The sequence below is a fragment of the Halichoeres trimaculatus genome, unplaced genomic scaffold, assembly GCF_033239565.1.
Source record: "Halichoeres trimaculatus isolate MK-OKI-2021-1 unplaced genomic scaffold, fHalTri1.1 fHalTri1_scaffold_13, whole genome shotgun sequence".
NCBI lineage: Eukaryota > Metazoa > Chordata > Actinopteri > Labriformes > Labridae > Halichoeres > Halichoeres trimaculatus.
In genome coordinates, this window is record NW_027437191.1 from 18,095,445 (window position 1) to 18,108,162 (window position 12,718).

The following is a 12,718-nucleotide window of genomic DNA, read 5'->3' on the forward strand; positions in this document are numbered from 1 at the left end:
ATTTCTCTCTGTTTATCTCACAAAAAAGCAACTAACACGACGTTAAAACGTCATTCTTTATTCTTACATTAGATAATGGTGGACGGAGGGGGCGGGCACTCAGGCAGTGTGCAGCCCAACACACAAACACATGAGCAGGAGTGACTGAATCTCAGCGGAGCAAAATTTTTTATAATTGGCTACATTTTGGCCGATGTTGATTAATCGGTGACAGGCTAAAATTGGCTGATTAATCGATTGGGCTCTACTTTTTAATACCGTAAAAGTCTTTTTTTTTTTTTGCTTCTGGTGTGTATGTGGCTTCTAGTCTTTCTGCAGTCAGCCTAATGCAGATTTTCAATGTACATCAACTTTTAGGCTTTAGACCCTTATATCTGACTATACCTGGTCTGACATGTCAATGTGGGCTGAGTAACAAGGAGAAACTGAAGGCGGTTTGCCAGGACAGAACATAAATAATTACAGCCCTTTGAAAACACACACACACACACACACACACACACACACACACACACACACACACACACACACACACACACACACACACACACACACACACACACACACACACACACACACACAAACACACATACATACATAAAAACATTCTTTATGTAATCTGTAGAAGAGGTTTTGCAAATCAGAATCCTGACAGGGTGAGCAGGACCCCAGCTTGCCTTGGCTCACCAGCTTTTTTATGATTCGTTATCCCTTTTATAACTAACTACCAACCAAAGTCATACATTAACTGCCACAAAATATAGGTTAATGATCATTTGATTGATTCTAAAAATGATTTATTTACATAGTAAAGAAGAAAATACACTTCTGATCTCAGTCAGGCAGATGCTTGTCAGCCTTAAGGGAAACTCAATTCAAGTGAAATTAAAACATTAGCCTGCTTATTTGTTACAGATTACATAAAACTGAACATTTTCACTGGATCATGTTGCACCTACTCTAGGAATACTTGTTGATAATTCTGTTAGCATTCTGCTCTTTTTAAAGTTGACACACTTTTAAACATAAGAGGCGATTGCCTCAACTTTAAACAGCTGCTTATGGTCAAAGTTAGTGTGACATCATTTAAGACCCATGTCTTTTCCTTGGCCTCCCTCTTTAAGATACATTTGATGATTTTTATATAAATATGATTCAGCTTTGTTTGACGCACTTAAATGTGCTACATAAGGAGAGCTGACTCACTTCAAGATGCACTTCCCAGTCTGCCTGGATTGCAGGACAGGATCTTGCTCCACTTCTTCTCTAGCAGAGATTGTTGGGTCCGGTAGCTCTTTGGGCTGCTCTCACATCCGTTCTCACAAACCGTTATTATTTCTGACTCTTGAGACAAGCTGGAGACAGAAACTGTTAGTTACAGTTTTTACCAATCTATTGCTAGCATAAGCTAATATTTGATTTGCCACAGGGTCAACAGGTGGAGGTGAAATGTGCCTAACTCTGTCGCACAGACTTATTTGATGTGTGTGAGCAAGTTGTCTTTGTCATCAATTGTCCTTCCCTGTGTGGGGTTTGACCAATCAGAATCAAGTGTATAACACAGCAAAGTCATTAGTGAAAAAGCTGGGTGAGACCATTTTTTCTCTTATTTTACATTTGAAGGGGAAGCTGAAATAAAAAAATCTAGGTCATGCAAAAGAAAGGAAAAAAAAGGAAAGGTGCCTCTCTTGAACTATCCAAAAAGCCTGACTGCTCTTTTATAAACCTTCTTGCAAACTAATAATTTCAATGCAGTCCCGAACTGACCAAATTCCAGGCTGTGACAGCAGCACTGCTTCTCATAAAATCCTCCCAACACTTCTTATGATGGCTCAATTCAGACTTGTAATTACGTCTGGAGTTGATCAGAGAGGGAGGAGGGGGCTGGTGTGACAGATGAACAGAAGTGTTGCCAGTAATTTCTTGCACGAACGCCATAGTCAGGTGTCCAAACAGAAAACCCAGGGTTTATTTATAGATTTGAAGCTCAGGCATCTAAAGAGGACATTTCTTGCCTTTTTTTTCTCTTTTTTTTAGCCTTATGCCTGCTGCACCGGTACACACTTTCCCCATTTGTATGCTCCCTCTGTCATTTTCTTCAGAAGGAAGCCATCGCACTAAGAACACACAACAGGCTCAAAGTGTTAGGTTTCCTTTTACACAAATTTTGTACAATTGTGCGAGTTTGTTCGCACAACAGATTCTACTGTGTATGCTTCGTTAATCAGTTACATCATAACTGCAGGAAGATTTAGATCTCTGTTCCAGTTTTGAATTTATAGGCACTCATCTGGATGAAGGTTTGTTATTTTTGTACCAATTCATATACCAATGCTGTAAAGCATTATAAATGATGTGTAGGTCAGGCATTTGCCCAAAATATAGTGACCTAAATAACAACAAATTATTTTTGGAGCAAAAATTTGAAGTTATGTGTATATCAAATCTTAAACCATGTACTTCTCTGGTATAAGATAAGAACAAAAAGATTTGCAGTTTTTGGATTTCAAGAATTAAAAAAGGTGATTCTATTGTAAATTTGTTAAACAAAATGATCAGTTTATTGTACTTTTTCACAAATGAATGAAAATGTAAGTTTTTTGCCCTAAACTTTGTGCATTCATCAAATTCTGACAGGTTTATTAGGTCTTCTAGGCTGAATGGATTAAATTCTTTATGGTGTAACAATTCAACAGAGCCACACATTATTTATGCTTCTATTTATGGGCCTCATTTGAGATGCATCACTTGTGCAAATCTGTGAGTTGGTCCCTCTCCAGTGTGTACATCCTGTCCTGTCCTTGTGTGGGAAACGGCTGTGGAAGCAAGTCTGTGGTCGCTGTGACCTCCACGGGGATGGGGACGCCCACAAACCCTGTAGATGCTGCCTGGTTGAATGTTTACAACAACGGGAGGGTGACCCCTGCGTGTTTGTCATCGCTGAGTTCGGCTGCCCCACTGCCCGCGTCCTTTAAAAACCCTTTGTGATGGCTGGTATTTGACCCAATCTGGACAGAAATAAATGTACACAGTTGAGACAGGCTGGGATGGTAACTGAAGAACGTGGGTTGCAAAGGTGTTTAATTATTGATCAGCCTCAGACCTGAGGGTTTGGGAGCCAAACATGGACGAGAGGTGAAAAGCTTTGACAACAGGATACTTTCCCTATGTTTTTTTTTTTTTTTTTTGAGAAACTGAAAAATAACCTTGAACAGCTAGCTTCATGGCATTAGTTTGTTTACAGTCACCTTTAAGAACAGAGCTGGCACATCCTGTCAGCTTTCAAACACATTTCATTCAGCATATAAACCTTTCAGATATCAAATGAGCTCAAGCCGCCTACCACAGTTTGATACTGGCATGAACATCAAATATCATCCAGGTTCTCCAGTTTCTCACTACATTTCAATTAATTATCGACATCACTCATACATTCATAAAGTAGTTATGCTGTTATGTTCCCTTTATGTTGTTTTAAAAATCGCAGGCTGATTAATTCAGTCCCACTGCCAAAGATAGCTTCTTTACTTCACAGCCAGTTTCTGTGTCAGGCTCTTTGTTCTATCATGATGTTAATGTGTACGATGACATGTGGAGATAAAAAAAAAAAAAGCACCACATTTCCATGTGATGTAATTGACTGAAATCCAGGATGTGTGCAGTTGATTGAGCGGGCTCGGATTACATACTGTGTGAATATGTGATTTGCCTGTGCAGTGTTCCAAATGCTGTGCTGAATCAGTCATGTGTGCTCAACATCTAATTTCATAGAAACAGGCAGCAGTGGGGTTGGGACAGATGCAGAAAGAAGTCTCAGGTGAGCACTGTTCCACTTCGTGAGTCCATATGTGACAAGGGCCCAAATCTTTTTCAGTAGTAAACAGCATTGTTCTTCTGGCTTAGTCTGCAGCCTTTTGGTCCCACATCCTGTGTGTGTGTGAGTTTTACTTTTTCTCCAAGTGTATATGTTGGTGGCAGAACAGCAACATATTGATGTCCATGCAAAACTTCTACAATCAGATATAAAACGAGTTTCTGTGCTGACATGGCCCAATTAATGATCAAATTATTTTTCAATTGTATTCCCTCTTTTGTTGTTTGGTTTACACAGACACTCAAGTCTTGGTAACAGAAATTTATCTCACACTAAAAAAGCAGTAAGAGAGCGCAGACCTCCACTAAGCATACTGTGATTGTTACGCAACATTTTAGTCCTACTTTAATGTTATACTCCCTTTCAGCAGACTGTCTGCCACAATTTGGTGTTAGTTGCAGGTTTGTACGTTAATTTGTTACCTTACGATGTTGAAAATTGTGATGACCCAGTACATATTTCATGTTCCAGACCTTAGTATCCAGAATATTGCCAGGATCTGGATCATACTTTTACATCCATAAGAAATCATAGTGTCCTTGTCTTGTATTATTTTGCAAAGCAAGCTGACCATTTATCCTGGAGTTATATACACATATTGGAAAACTGCCCTATCTCACAATGATAAAAAATGCTGGATCCAGACAGTGATCTGGATCACCTCCAAAATGTAATCACTTCTTCCTTATCCCATTTTGAACATTTCCTGAAAATTTCATCAAGATCTGTTAATTACTTTTTGAGTTATGTCGTTCACAGACAAACAGACAAACTCTCCCCAAAACATAACCTCCTTGGCGGGGGTAGCTATGCATAATTACAGATTAAACCAATAAGCCTGGGTAAGTGTCAGTCTCTCTATCTATATTTTCTGGCCTGGTTTGTACAATAGAGGAATCTTACAAGCTAAGCTAACAAGCAAAGATACAAAATGCAAGCTAAGCTGACAGACTCAAGATACAAGCTAAGCTAACAAGGGTAGGTCTGAGAAAAGAAGCCAAGCTAACAGTTTAAGATGCAAGATTTCAGATAAGCTAATGAGCAAAGGTACACAGGGGCTAAATGAAACTGTAGAACAAACAAGTTAGGCTTACAAGGAAAGGTTTGAGAAACACGCTAAGCTACCAAGCAGAGATAAAAGTTAAGAAATCGAGCTAAGTTGAAAAGTCAAGGCCCAAGAAACCAGCTAGGCACAGATGAGAGATAAAGGCTAAGCTAACAATGGAAGGTTCTGGTTTCAAGGTAAGATTGAAAAGTAGAGGTCAGAGATACCCCCTAAGGTAAGGAGTGAAGGTCCAAGAAACACGCTTAGCTTAGAAGCAGAGGTACTAGAAACAAATTAAGTTAACTAGAAAGATTATAAGAAACAAGACACTAGCAACCAGCTAAGCTAAAAGGCAAAGGCCGTGGCTTTCCGGCATTTGCCGTCTGGGGTCTGGACTAAAGTATGCTTCACCTGCTGACGTCCCTTTGAATCTCTTCATAAAACTGTTAAAATTATTCAGGACCTTGCGAATTCCTGTTGTTTTGTCCTAAATGTTTTATGTTTTTTGGTAATTAAAAGTTTTATTCTTGTTTGTAAAGCACTTTGCATATTATTTTCTTATAAAGTGCTTCAGAATTAAGGTAGTTATTATTAATGTGCAAGACGGTGAACTCTCTAGTGGCAATGACACTGTACACACAGAGACTCAAAGATGTCACTGAGAGAAACAACTGATGGGGTTAAATGTATTGTGTCATCTTACTTTAGTGACTGCTAGCACGCTTAGCCAGTGTCACATGTTATGGTAACATCCCAGATTTGCTGGTATGGCTGAAGGCTCCTGTTCGTGTCTTTATTCATCGTCTGTATGCAGCCTGTCCTGTAAGATTAGCTACTAGCTGTAGCTTTTTAAGAAATATGTCTGGTGTTTTGACAGCTTGGTACAAAGAGAGACATGATTTACGTTTCAGCTTGGGCCCAGCAGGAGCAGGTAGGTCAGGGTGCGTGCTCCACAGATGCTGAGTCCCGTTAGGAAGACAGCCAGCTTGTGTCCCCAGCCAGGTGCACTGTGGAGCGTTTGTACTCCAGGAGATGTGAGCCGTATGGTGGTACCATGATCACACTGTGCTCCAGCTGGAGCTCTGGATGATGGATGATGAGTCCTCAGCATGGGAGGTTTTACTGCCTGCTTGCCTTAATTCTGTATGACTTCAGGCTCCTAATTTAGCCCAAGCTTTTAGCTCAGTTTTGAGGAGATGTGATGCTTGACTTCTTGTTTGTTTTGTTATTTTCCATGAAAAGGTATGAAATCACTCGTAGCTGAGTGGCGTGACACACGCTGATCGTGTTTTGAAAAGAGTCTGGAGTTGTTCATTCTTTTGCAACTTTAAAGCTCATAATATTAGAGTCATAAGCCTTTTTTTTTGGATGATCACAGGCTGCTATTAATTTTTAATTTAACCCTTTCTGGTTTAGTTCCCTTATCCACTTATGAGACAATTTTTTTAAGCTAAATGAGTGAAAGAGATGATACAAGATGAGAGGAAAAGACACCCTTATGGATACAACAAAAAGCTCATTCAGTGTAAGAACATAGGGACATCTAAGGCTCTTCTGAGATCAACACCTTTCATTTAGTCATGTGCTGGGCAATGAAAGGACCCGGAGCATGCAGTCATGTTGCTGATGTGTGACTGTGACATTTTCTCTCTCCTCAGCAATACACGAGTTCCCTGATGACCTTTTCACCAGCCAAGAACGAAAGAGTGGTGCTGTTCTGCTGCACATTGTGGCGGTAAGAGGACTTAATTCTTTTTTTTTTTCTTTTTTCAAATAAATTGTAAGCCTCTGCACCTGCACCTTGGATCACATCTGTCTCCAGCCCACTCTATCAGCTGGGCTCAGCTAGTTGCAGGTGAATTTGGCAGCTTTTCATGAAGCAGTCATTGCTACTTTAAAGGCTTAAAAAGCTCACCATTTGCAAAGCTGGGTGATGGTAGCTGTTTAATACAGCATACACTCATTAAAAGGAGAATAATAACGTTGAAGCTGTACACTTAGTACTCAGCATTTTGCAAGCTGCACTTAAAATCCAGAGGGCTACATTCGTTACAAAAATTTTCCTAAATGTGAAAAGCTGTTTCTGCTGTGACAAACGCTTCGTCCGACATCCAACCTGTGGCAATAATCACAAAAACTAAATCCTACCATACAGAAATGATCTCAATATTTCCTCTGATAGTCTTGCATCGTTTTTCTGTTTCATTACCAGCTGAATAAATCCTCATCAGCTTTAATTTGACATTTAGTGCAACTAACTTATTGACAGTTATGGAGCAGTATATATATATATAACAGCTATTTAACCATTACACACAGCATGAACAGCTAACACCATAGACTGGTAACATTATGGAGTCATCACATGTATAGGTGTGACAACAAGTGTAGCATTTTGCTGGCAGTGGATATCTGTTGGAACAACTAACTGTTGTCCAGAGTAGATTTACCATTCATGTAGTGACCAACAGAAATGAATGGACAAACTTGGGTGACAAGGTCTCATTCCTTGTCTAGTTTTGACTTTGATGACTTAAACAGTTTTGCTGCCAGGCAGATATCAGCCAAGAAAGAAATGGAAAAAAAAAACAAAACAAAAAAAACTTTTTTAAAGGCACTGTGGAGACCATCCAAAAAGGCTAGATTTCTGGGATAACGACTCCATTTCCCATGAGCTCTTGCACCCACTGTCTTAAGGATGGGACTCCTACCATAGCTTGCTTTTTTGGCAGCAACAAATGAATGGAGAACAGATCGTTTTAATTAAGATAACTCGTCTTTGTTCAAGTCAACTTTTTACCAGATAAAAGTGATGAGGTTCTGTATTTATGAACAGTTAGTAGGGCTGGGGCGATATGCTATTCTCGTGATTCTGTTCTATTACAATTTTTGGAGTGACAATTCAATATAAATTGAATATATATATATATATATATATATATATATATATATATATATATATATATATATATATATATATATATATATATATATATATATATATATATATATATATATATATATATACATATATTCAATATAAATCTTCGATATGTACAATTTTTGCGATTTTTAGTTTGCTTTTTTATCGTAAGACTATGTGAAATAGTTAAATGATGATGATAATGTCAACAGACTTTACCAGGAGCCATATTTTAGAACAGTGATAACTTTTTTCAATCCAGTTTATAAACAAAGACTTAAATGTAGAATTAAAATTTGAAAAAAAAATATATATATATATATTTGACAAAGAATCCTGAATCCTGATAACAATTTTACTATTTTTATCTCCCACTCTTAACAGTTAGGTAGCACTGTTGTTTAAAATGTGATAACAAGCAAACTTTGTAAACTCAGTTTTTAGTGTAGTTTAGTATCAAGCTATATTAAGCACAATGTACAGCCCAGGGCTCTGAGAAGAAATAGTTTTCAGCTGAGGAAACACAGATCTCTCTTTTCTCATTGCTAAACTTTGTCACCTGGTGTAGTGTTATATCAGGGACTTGTACAATCAGTTATCAGTTAGATCCTGCCTGACCTGATCAGTAAACTGAGAAATAGCCAATATTGGTGCTGATGATGATAACTTTAAGTTGTGGGTTGTGATCAGGCATATGTCCAGGAAGTGTGAATTTTTTCAAGATCACTCAAAGTGCTCAAAGGGTCTTAAAAAGTTCAGATGTGTTATTTGAACAAGGTGCTGAGAGCTCTCAACCCTTCCCCATACGTACCTGGAATGCCAAAGCCTATGGAAAGGAGAGCCAACCTCCTCCTTACATGTGCTTGCATAAAAAGCCAAGAAAGGGAGAGCAGCAGCAGCAAAAGACCTTTGTGGTACAAAACAGAGCAGGCACCAGTGACGACATGTATGACACTGGTAAAATCAGACACCATAAAAAAAGAGACTGTGGGTTGCGAAGCACTTTGCTGAGGAAGCAGCAGGGAAGACAAGCAATCAGCCACAAACCCACAAGACGTCATTACTTTTATGTGGAAGTGAATGTGTAGAGTGACGGTGTTTTTTAAAGAGCAGCTTTAATTCAGTGTTTAGAAAGCTTCATTAATATTCAAGTGCTACTCTGATATTCCTGTATCTTTAGTAACAGTTTAAACATAACCATTACTCACTCAAACAATGCTCAGAGGTTTTAAAGAGAGAGCCCTCCAGTTAGGAAACAAGATCAGGCAAATGTCCATTATTTATACAGTATGAGATCATTCTCCACATGAAAATCCCTCATTGTCCACATTAGGTCATGCTAAGCCCTGCAGACTTGTAACAAAGACATGAGCCACCTATGGAGTCGTTCAGTATTGTTGAAGTGCTGCTTTTAATGCTGGATTTAACTGGCTTTACAAAATGTTTAATCTAATCCTTGGCTCCAACCAGGATTTCAGAAAAACTAAGGCCGGCATCTGCCCCGTTAAACACACACTCTCCATCCTGCATTCAAAACACAGAAATTACACGAAAGCTTGTGGAGATTTTTTTTTTCCTCGGATAAAGTGCAGTTTGAAAACTGTCTGGATTCCTTCTGTAGAGAAACTTAATCAGAAACATTATTGGGATCAAGGATGGGTTCACCATTTTCTTGAGTTTTTCAGAAACCTTCCATCCTTTTATTTTTCTAGTCTTTCTTTCAGACGTTTATTCTGATAAAAACAAACTCTGTTCAAGCTGTTTACTGCTCCATCTTGTAGAAAAGTGATGCTTCCAGTAATTCAACACTAAACGTGAGACACTGACTACATTCACAGTAAAAGGAAATAAGTAGAGACAGAAACTGAATTCAGAGTTAAATTCCAGCTCCTGTAGATAAATATGTAACACAAGCTGGCATGCCAAGCTTACCAACATGCTATTTAGAGTAATAATTTATAAGACACATTTAGATTTTCCAAACATTATAAAAGCAGATGGAAAAGATACATGCAAGAGAACAAATGTATGAAATTAGAGGAAGGATGGAGATAACACTGAAGCCAAACAACAGACACTTTCCTCTCACAGGGGAACAGTACAAAAGAGGAGAGAGGAGGGGGCAACATAAAGAAATAACCACAGAGAAGAAAGCACAGAAAGGAGGGGGTATGAGTCATTATACTAGCACATAATGGAGCACTGAGGTTCTCCCCCTTACGCAGACTATTGCATGGTACATTTTGTGTATTATAACAGAATTTACAGTAGAAATATTTGACTCTGTTACATGTATAATGTCTTTTTTATGATTATAATTTTCATGGTTTTAAAAACAGTTCATGGATTTAAACTAATCTGTTTCCAGCTACACACTTTAATACTGGTGTGCAGTTAAAGCTGTAACAAATCATAATTTATAACCACTAAAATGAGTCATGAGCACAGAGGCTGCATAACAAGTGAATTCTCAGGTTGAGTACAAAATCCTCCTAATCAGAGTAATTGTGAAAATGCACTGAGTCACATTCAATCACTTTTAACAGCAGCATTGAGATCACTGTTTGTTTTATAATAGGTGTAAAACTAGAGGTGGTGTGTCAAAGTGAATCATGTCAAATCTGCTTTAAATGCATCACGACAAGGATTTGAAATCTTGTGTCAAATATGATCAGAACTGTCCTGTCTCCACTGCTGAGGGAGTAAAATGTATGCATGCATGTGTGGGGGTCTGCTCACACTGCAGTCCTGCACTGCCCCCTGTGGATAGCATAGAGCAGAGCACCGCTGCTGAAGCTGATGTCACACCTGATCTATAATTTATAGATCTGGCCTTGGCTGCTGAAACGGGCTTCTGTAGGTTTTTCAAACTGAGTGAAAACGGCGAATCGCTGAACTGACATCTGGATTTAGAGTAGGTCATTTTTTGATCTGGGAGCTGTGCTTTGAGATTCCCCTTCACTCGCCCTCTGCTGAGTGAATATTAACTCAGCTAATTTCTGCTGATATAGGATGTTATTCACACACTGTCCCTCCTCGTTGCCACAAAACACACTCATTGAACTTTTCTCTCTCTGCCTCCAGACGCTCTACATGTTTCTGGCCCTCGCAATAACCTGTGATGAATACTTTGTGACATCACTTGAGAAGATCTGTGAGGTACATGGGGGTCGTAGTCCTTTCTTTTAGTGATTAAGTCTCATGAGTCCACTTTAACAAACTTTCTGTGCCTTATTTCTACAGAAATTGGACCTGAGTGAAGATGTTGCAGGAGCCACCTTCATGGCAGCTGGCAGCTCTGCACCAGAGCTTTTTGCGTCTATCATTGGTAGACAAACACTCGCACGAACATTTTGTGCATACACACAGATGGTTGGTGTCATTGCTGATCTTGATAGGCTGCTTCTCTCACTGTGTGCAGGTGTCTTCATCACCCACGGCGATGTGGGGGTGGGGACCATCGTTGGCTCAGCAGTCTTCAACATCCTCTGCATCATCGGTGTCTGCGGGATTTTCGCCGGACAGGTGTGTGGTCGCATTTGCGTGTGTGTGTGTGTGACTGTTTATTCATGTGCTGCAGAGAAGCACACATGTGATTGAAGTTTTTTAATGCTGAGGGAAAACACAGCCATCTGCTTCACTTCTCACACCTGCCTATTGTGGAAATTAGAGCTGAACTCTGGAGGCATAAATGGATCATGAATCCGTTTCTGCTTGAGGATTTCAATTAAATGTTTATACAACACGCTTTCGATGATACCAAAAGTATCACTTCACTGAACTTTAGTACCAGACAAGCAGTAAAGAAGATTATCTCCACAACAACTGTGTGCTTTCTTCTGTGAAATCTCAGGTGGTGATTTTGACCTGGTGGGCAGTCTTCAGGGATTCCCTCTATTACACTCTGGCTGTTTTAGCTTTGATCGCAGTGAGTTCATCACACACTTCATCACTGAACAATGTCTTTCTGCTTTTTATGCCACTTATTCCAATCTAAGAGGATCTTTTCTTTTTCAGTTTATCTACGATGAAAAGATAGTTTGGTAAGTTGCTTGATGAGTTACATTTGTTTTTCAACCAAACTATATTTCATTTCCAAAGATGAACTAGGGATGTTAAGTGGTCATGGTTGTCTTACTGTCAGGGTTTCAACTTTTAAGTTTAACAATTATGGATATTTATCGGTAAAAGTGTTGAAACCTGATTTTGTTCGTCTATTTTCTCTTCATCAGGTGGGAGAGTTTGGTGCTGGTGGTCATGTACGCTGGTTACATCCTCGTCATGAAGTAAGTTCTCACTCAAACACTGACTTTCTACTCATTAACATCGCAGAGCCAAGAGGTGGAAAAAGCACAGAAATCTTTACCTCAAAGCTCCTTTGAAGAAATTTTTCCTTGTGGTGGCTTTGGTGCCCCCCTGTGGACAAAATGATAACTCTTTTTTCCCTAGAAACCTCAGGAAAGGAATCTCATTCCTTTTTCGTTCAACTGTCAAATACATTACTTACTAGATTTTTCTGCAGTGAAAAAAAGTTTCAGCCTGTCAACCATTAGTGAGACACCTTTTCTTTTCGCAGTGGTTATCAACATCAAAATGTATCAATCAGTCAAACTTTATTTATAAAGCACTTTTTATACAATGAATGCAACTCAAAGTGCTTTACATAGAGAAAATTAAAAACATTCCCTTATACCCACCTTCCCACCCCTGTTGGGGAGCTGAGAGTCGACCATAGCCACAGGACACTGACAGAACCCAGAGGAGACATGATGGACTCCAAAAATCCTCCAGGAACCTACAAAACAGAGCCCTGCAGCCATAGTCAACCACAGCTCCTGACTCAGAGGGCTCCCACAGAGGAAACACTGGAGATCCT

The 12,718-nt window shown here is 39.2% G+C and overlaps 1 protein-coding gene across 2 annotated transcripts in view; it reads left to right on the top strand.

Annotated features, from left to right (window-relative positions):
- Positions 1-12,718, top strand: part of slc24a4b (solute carrier family 24 member 4b) — a 47,309-nt gene that overhangs the window by 17,636 nt on the left and 16,955 nt on the right. For both annotated transcript variants that reach the window (XM_074684649.1, XM_074684650.1), the window contains exons 3-9: positions 6,578-6,654; positions 10,927-11,001; positions 11,086-11,170; positions 11,264-11,367; positions 11,696-11,770; positions 11,860-11,885; positions 12,075-12,128. In XM_074684649.1, the coding sequence (XP_074540750.1) occupies positions 6,578-6,654; positions 10,927-11,001; positions 11,086-11,170; positions 11,264-11,367; positions 11,696-11,770; positions 11,860-11,885; positions 12,075-12,128 (496 nt within the window). The remainder of the gene's footprint in view (positions 1-6,577; positions 6,655-10,926; positions 11,002-11,085; positions 11,171-11,263; positions 11,368-11,695; positions 11,771-11,859; positions 11,886-12,074; positions 12,129-12,718) is intronic.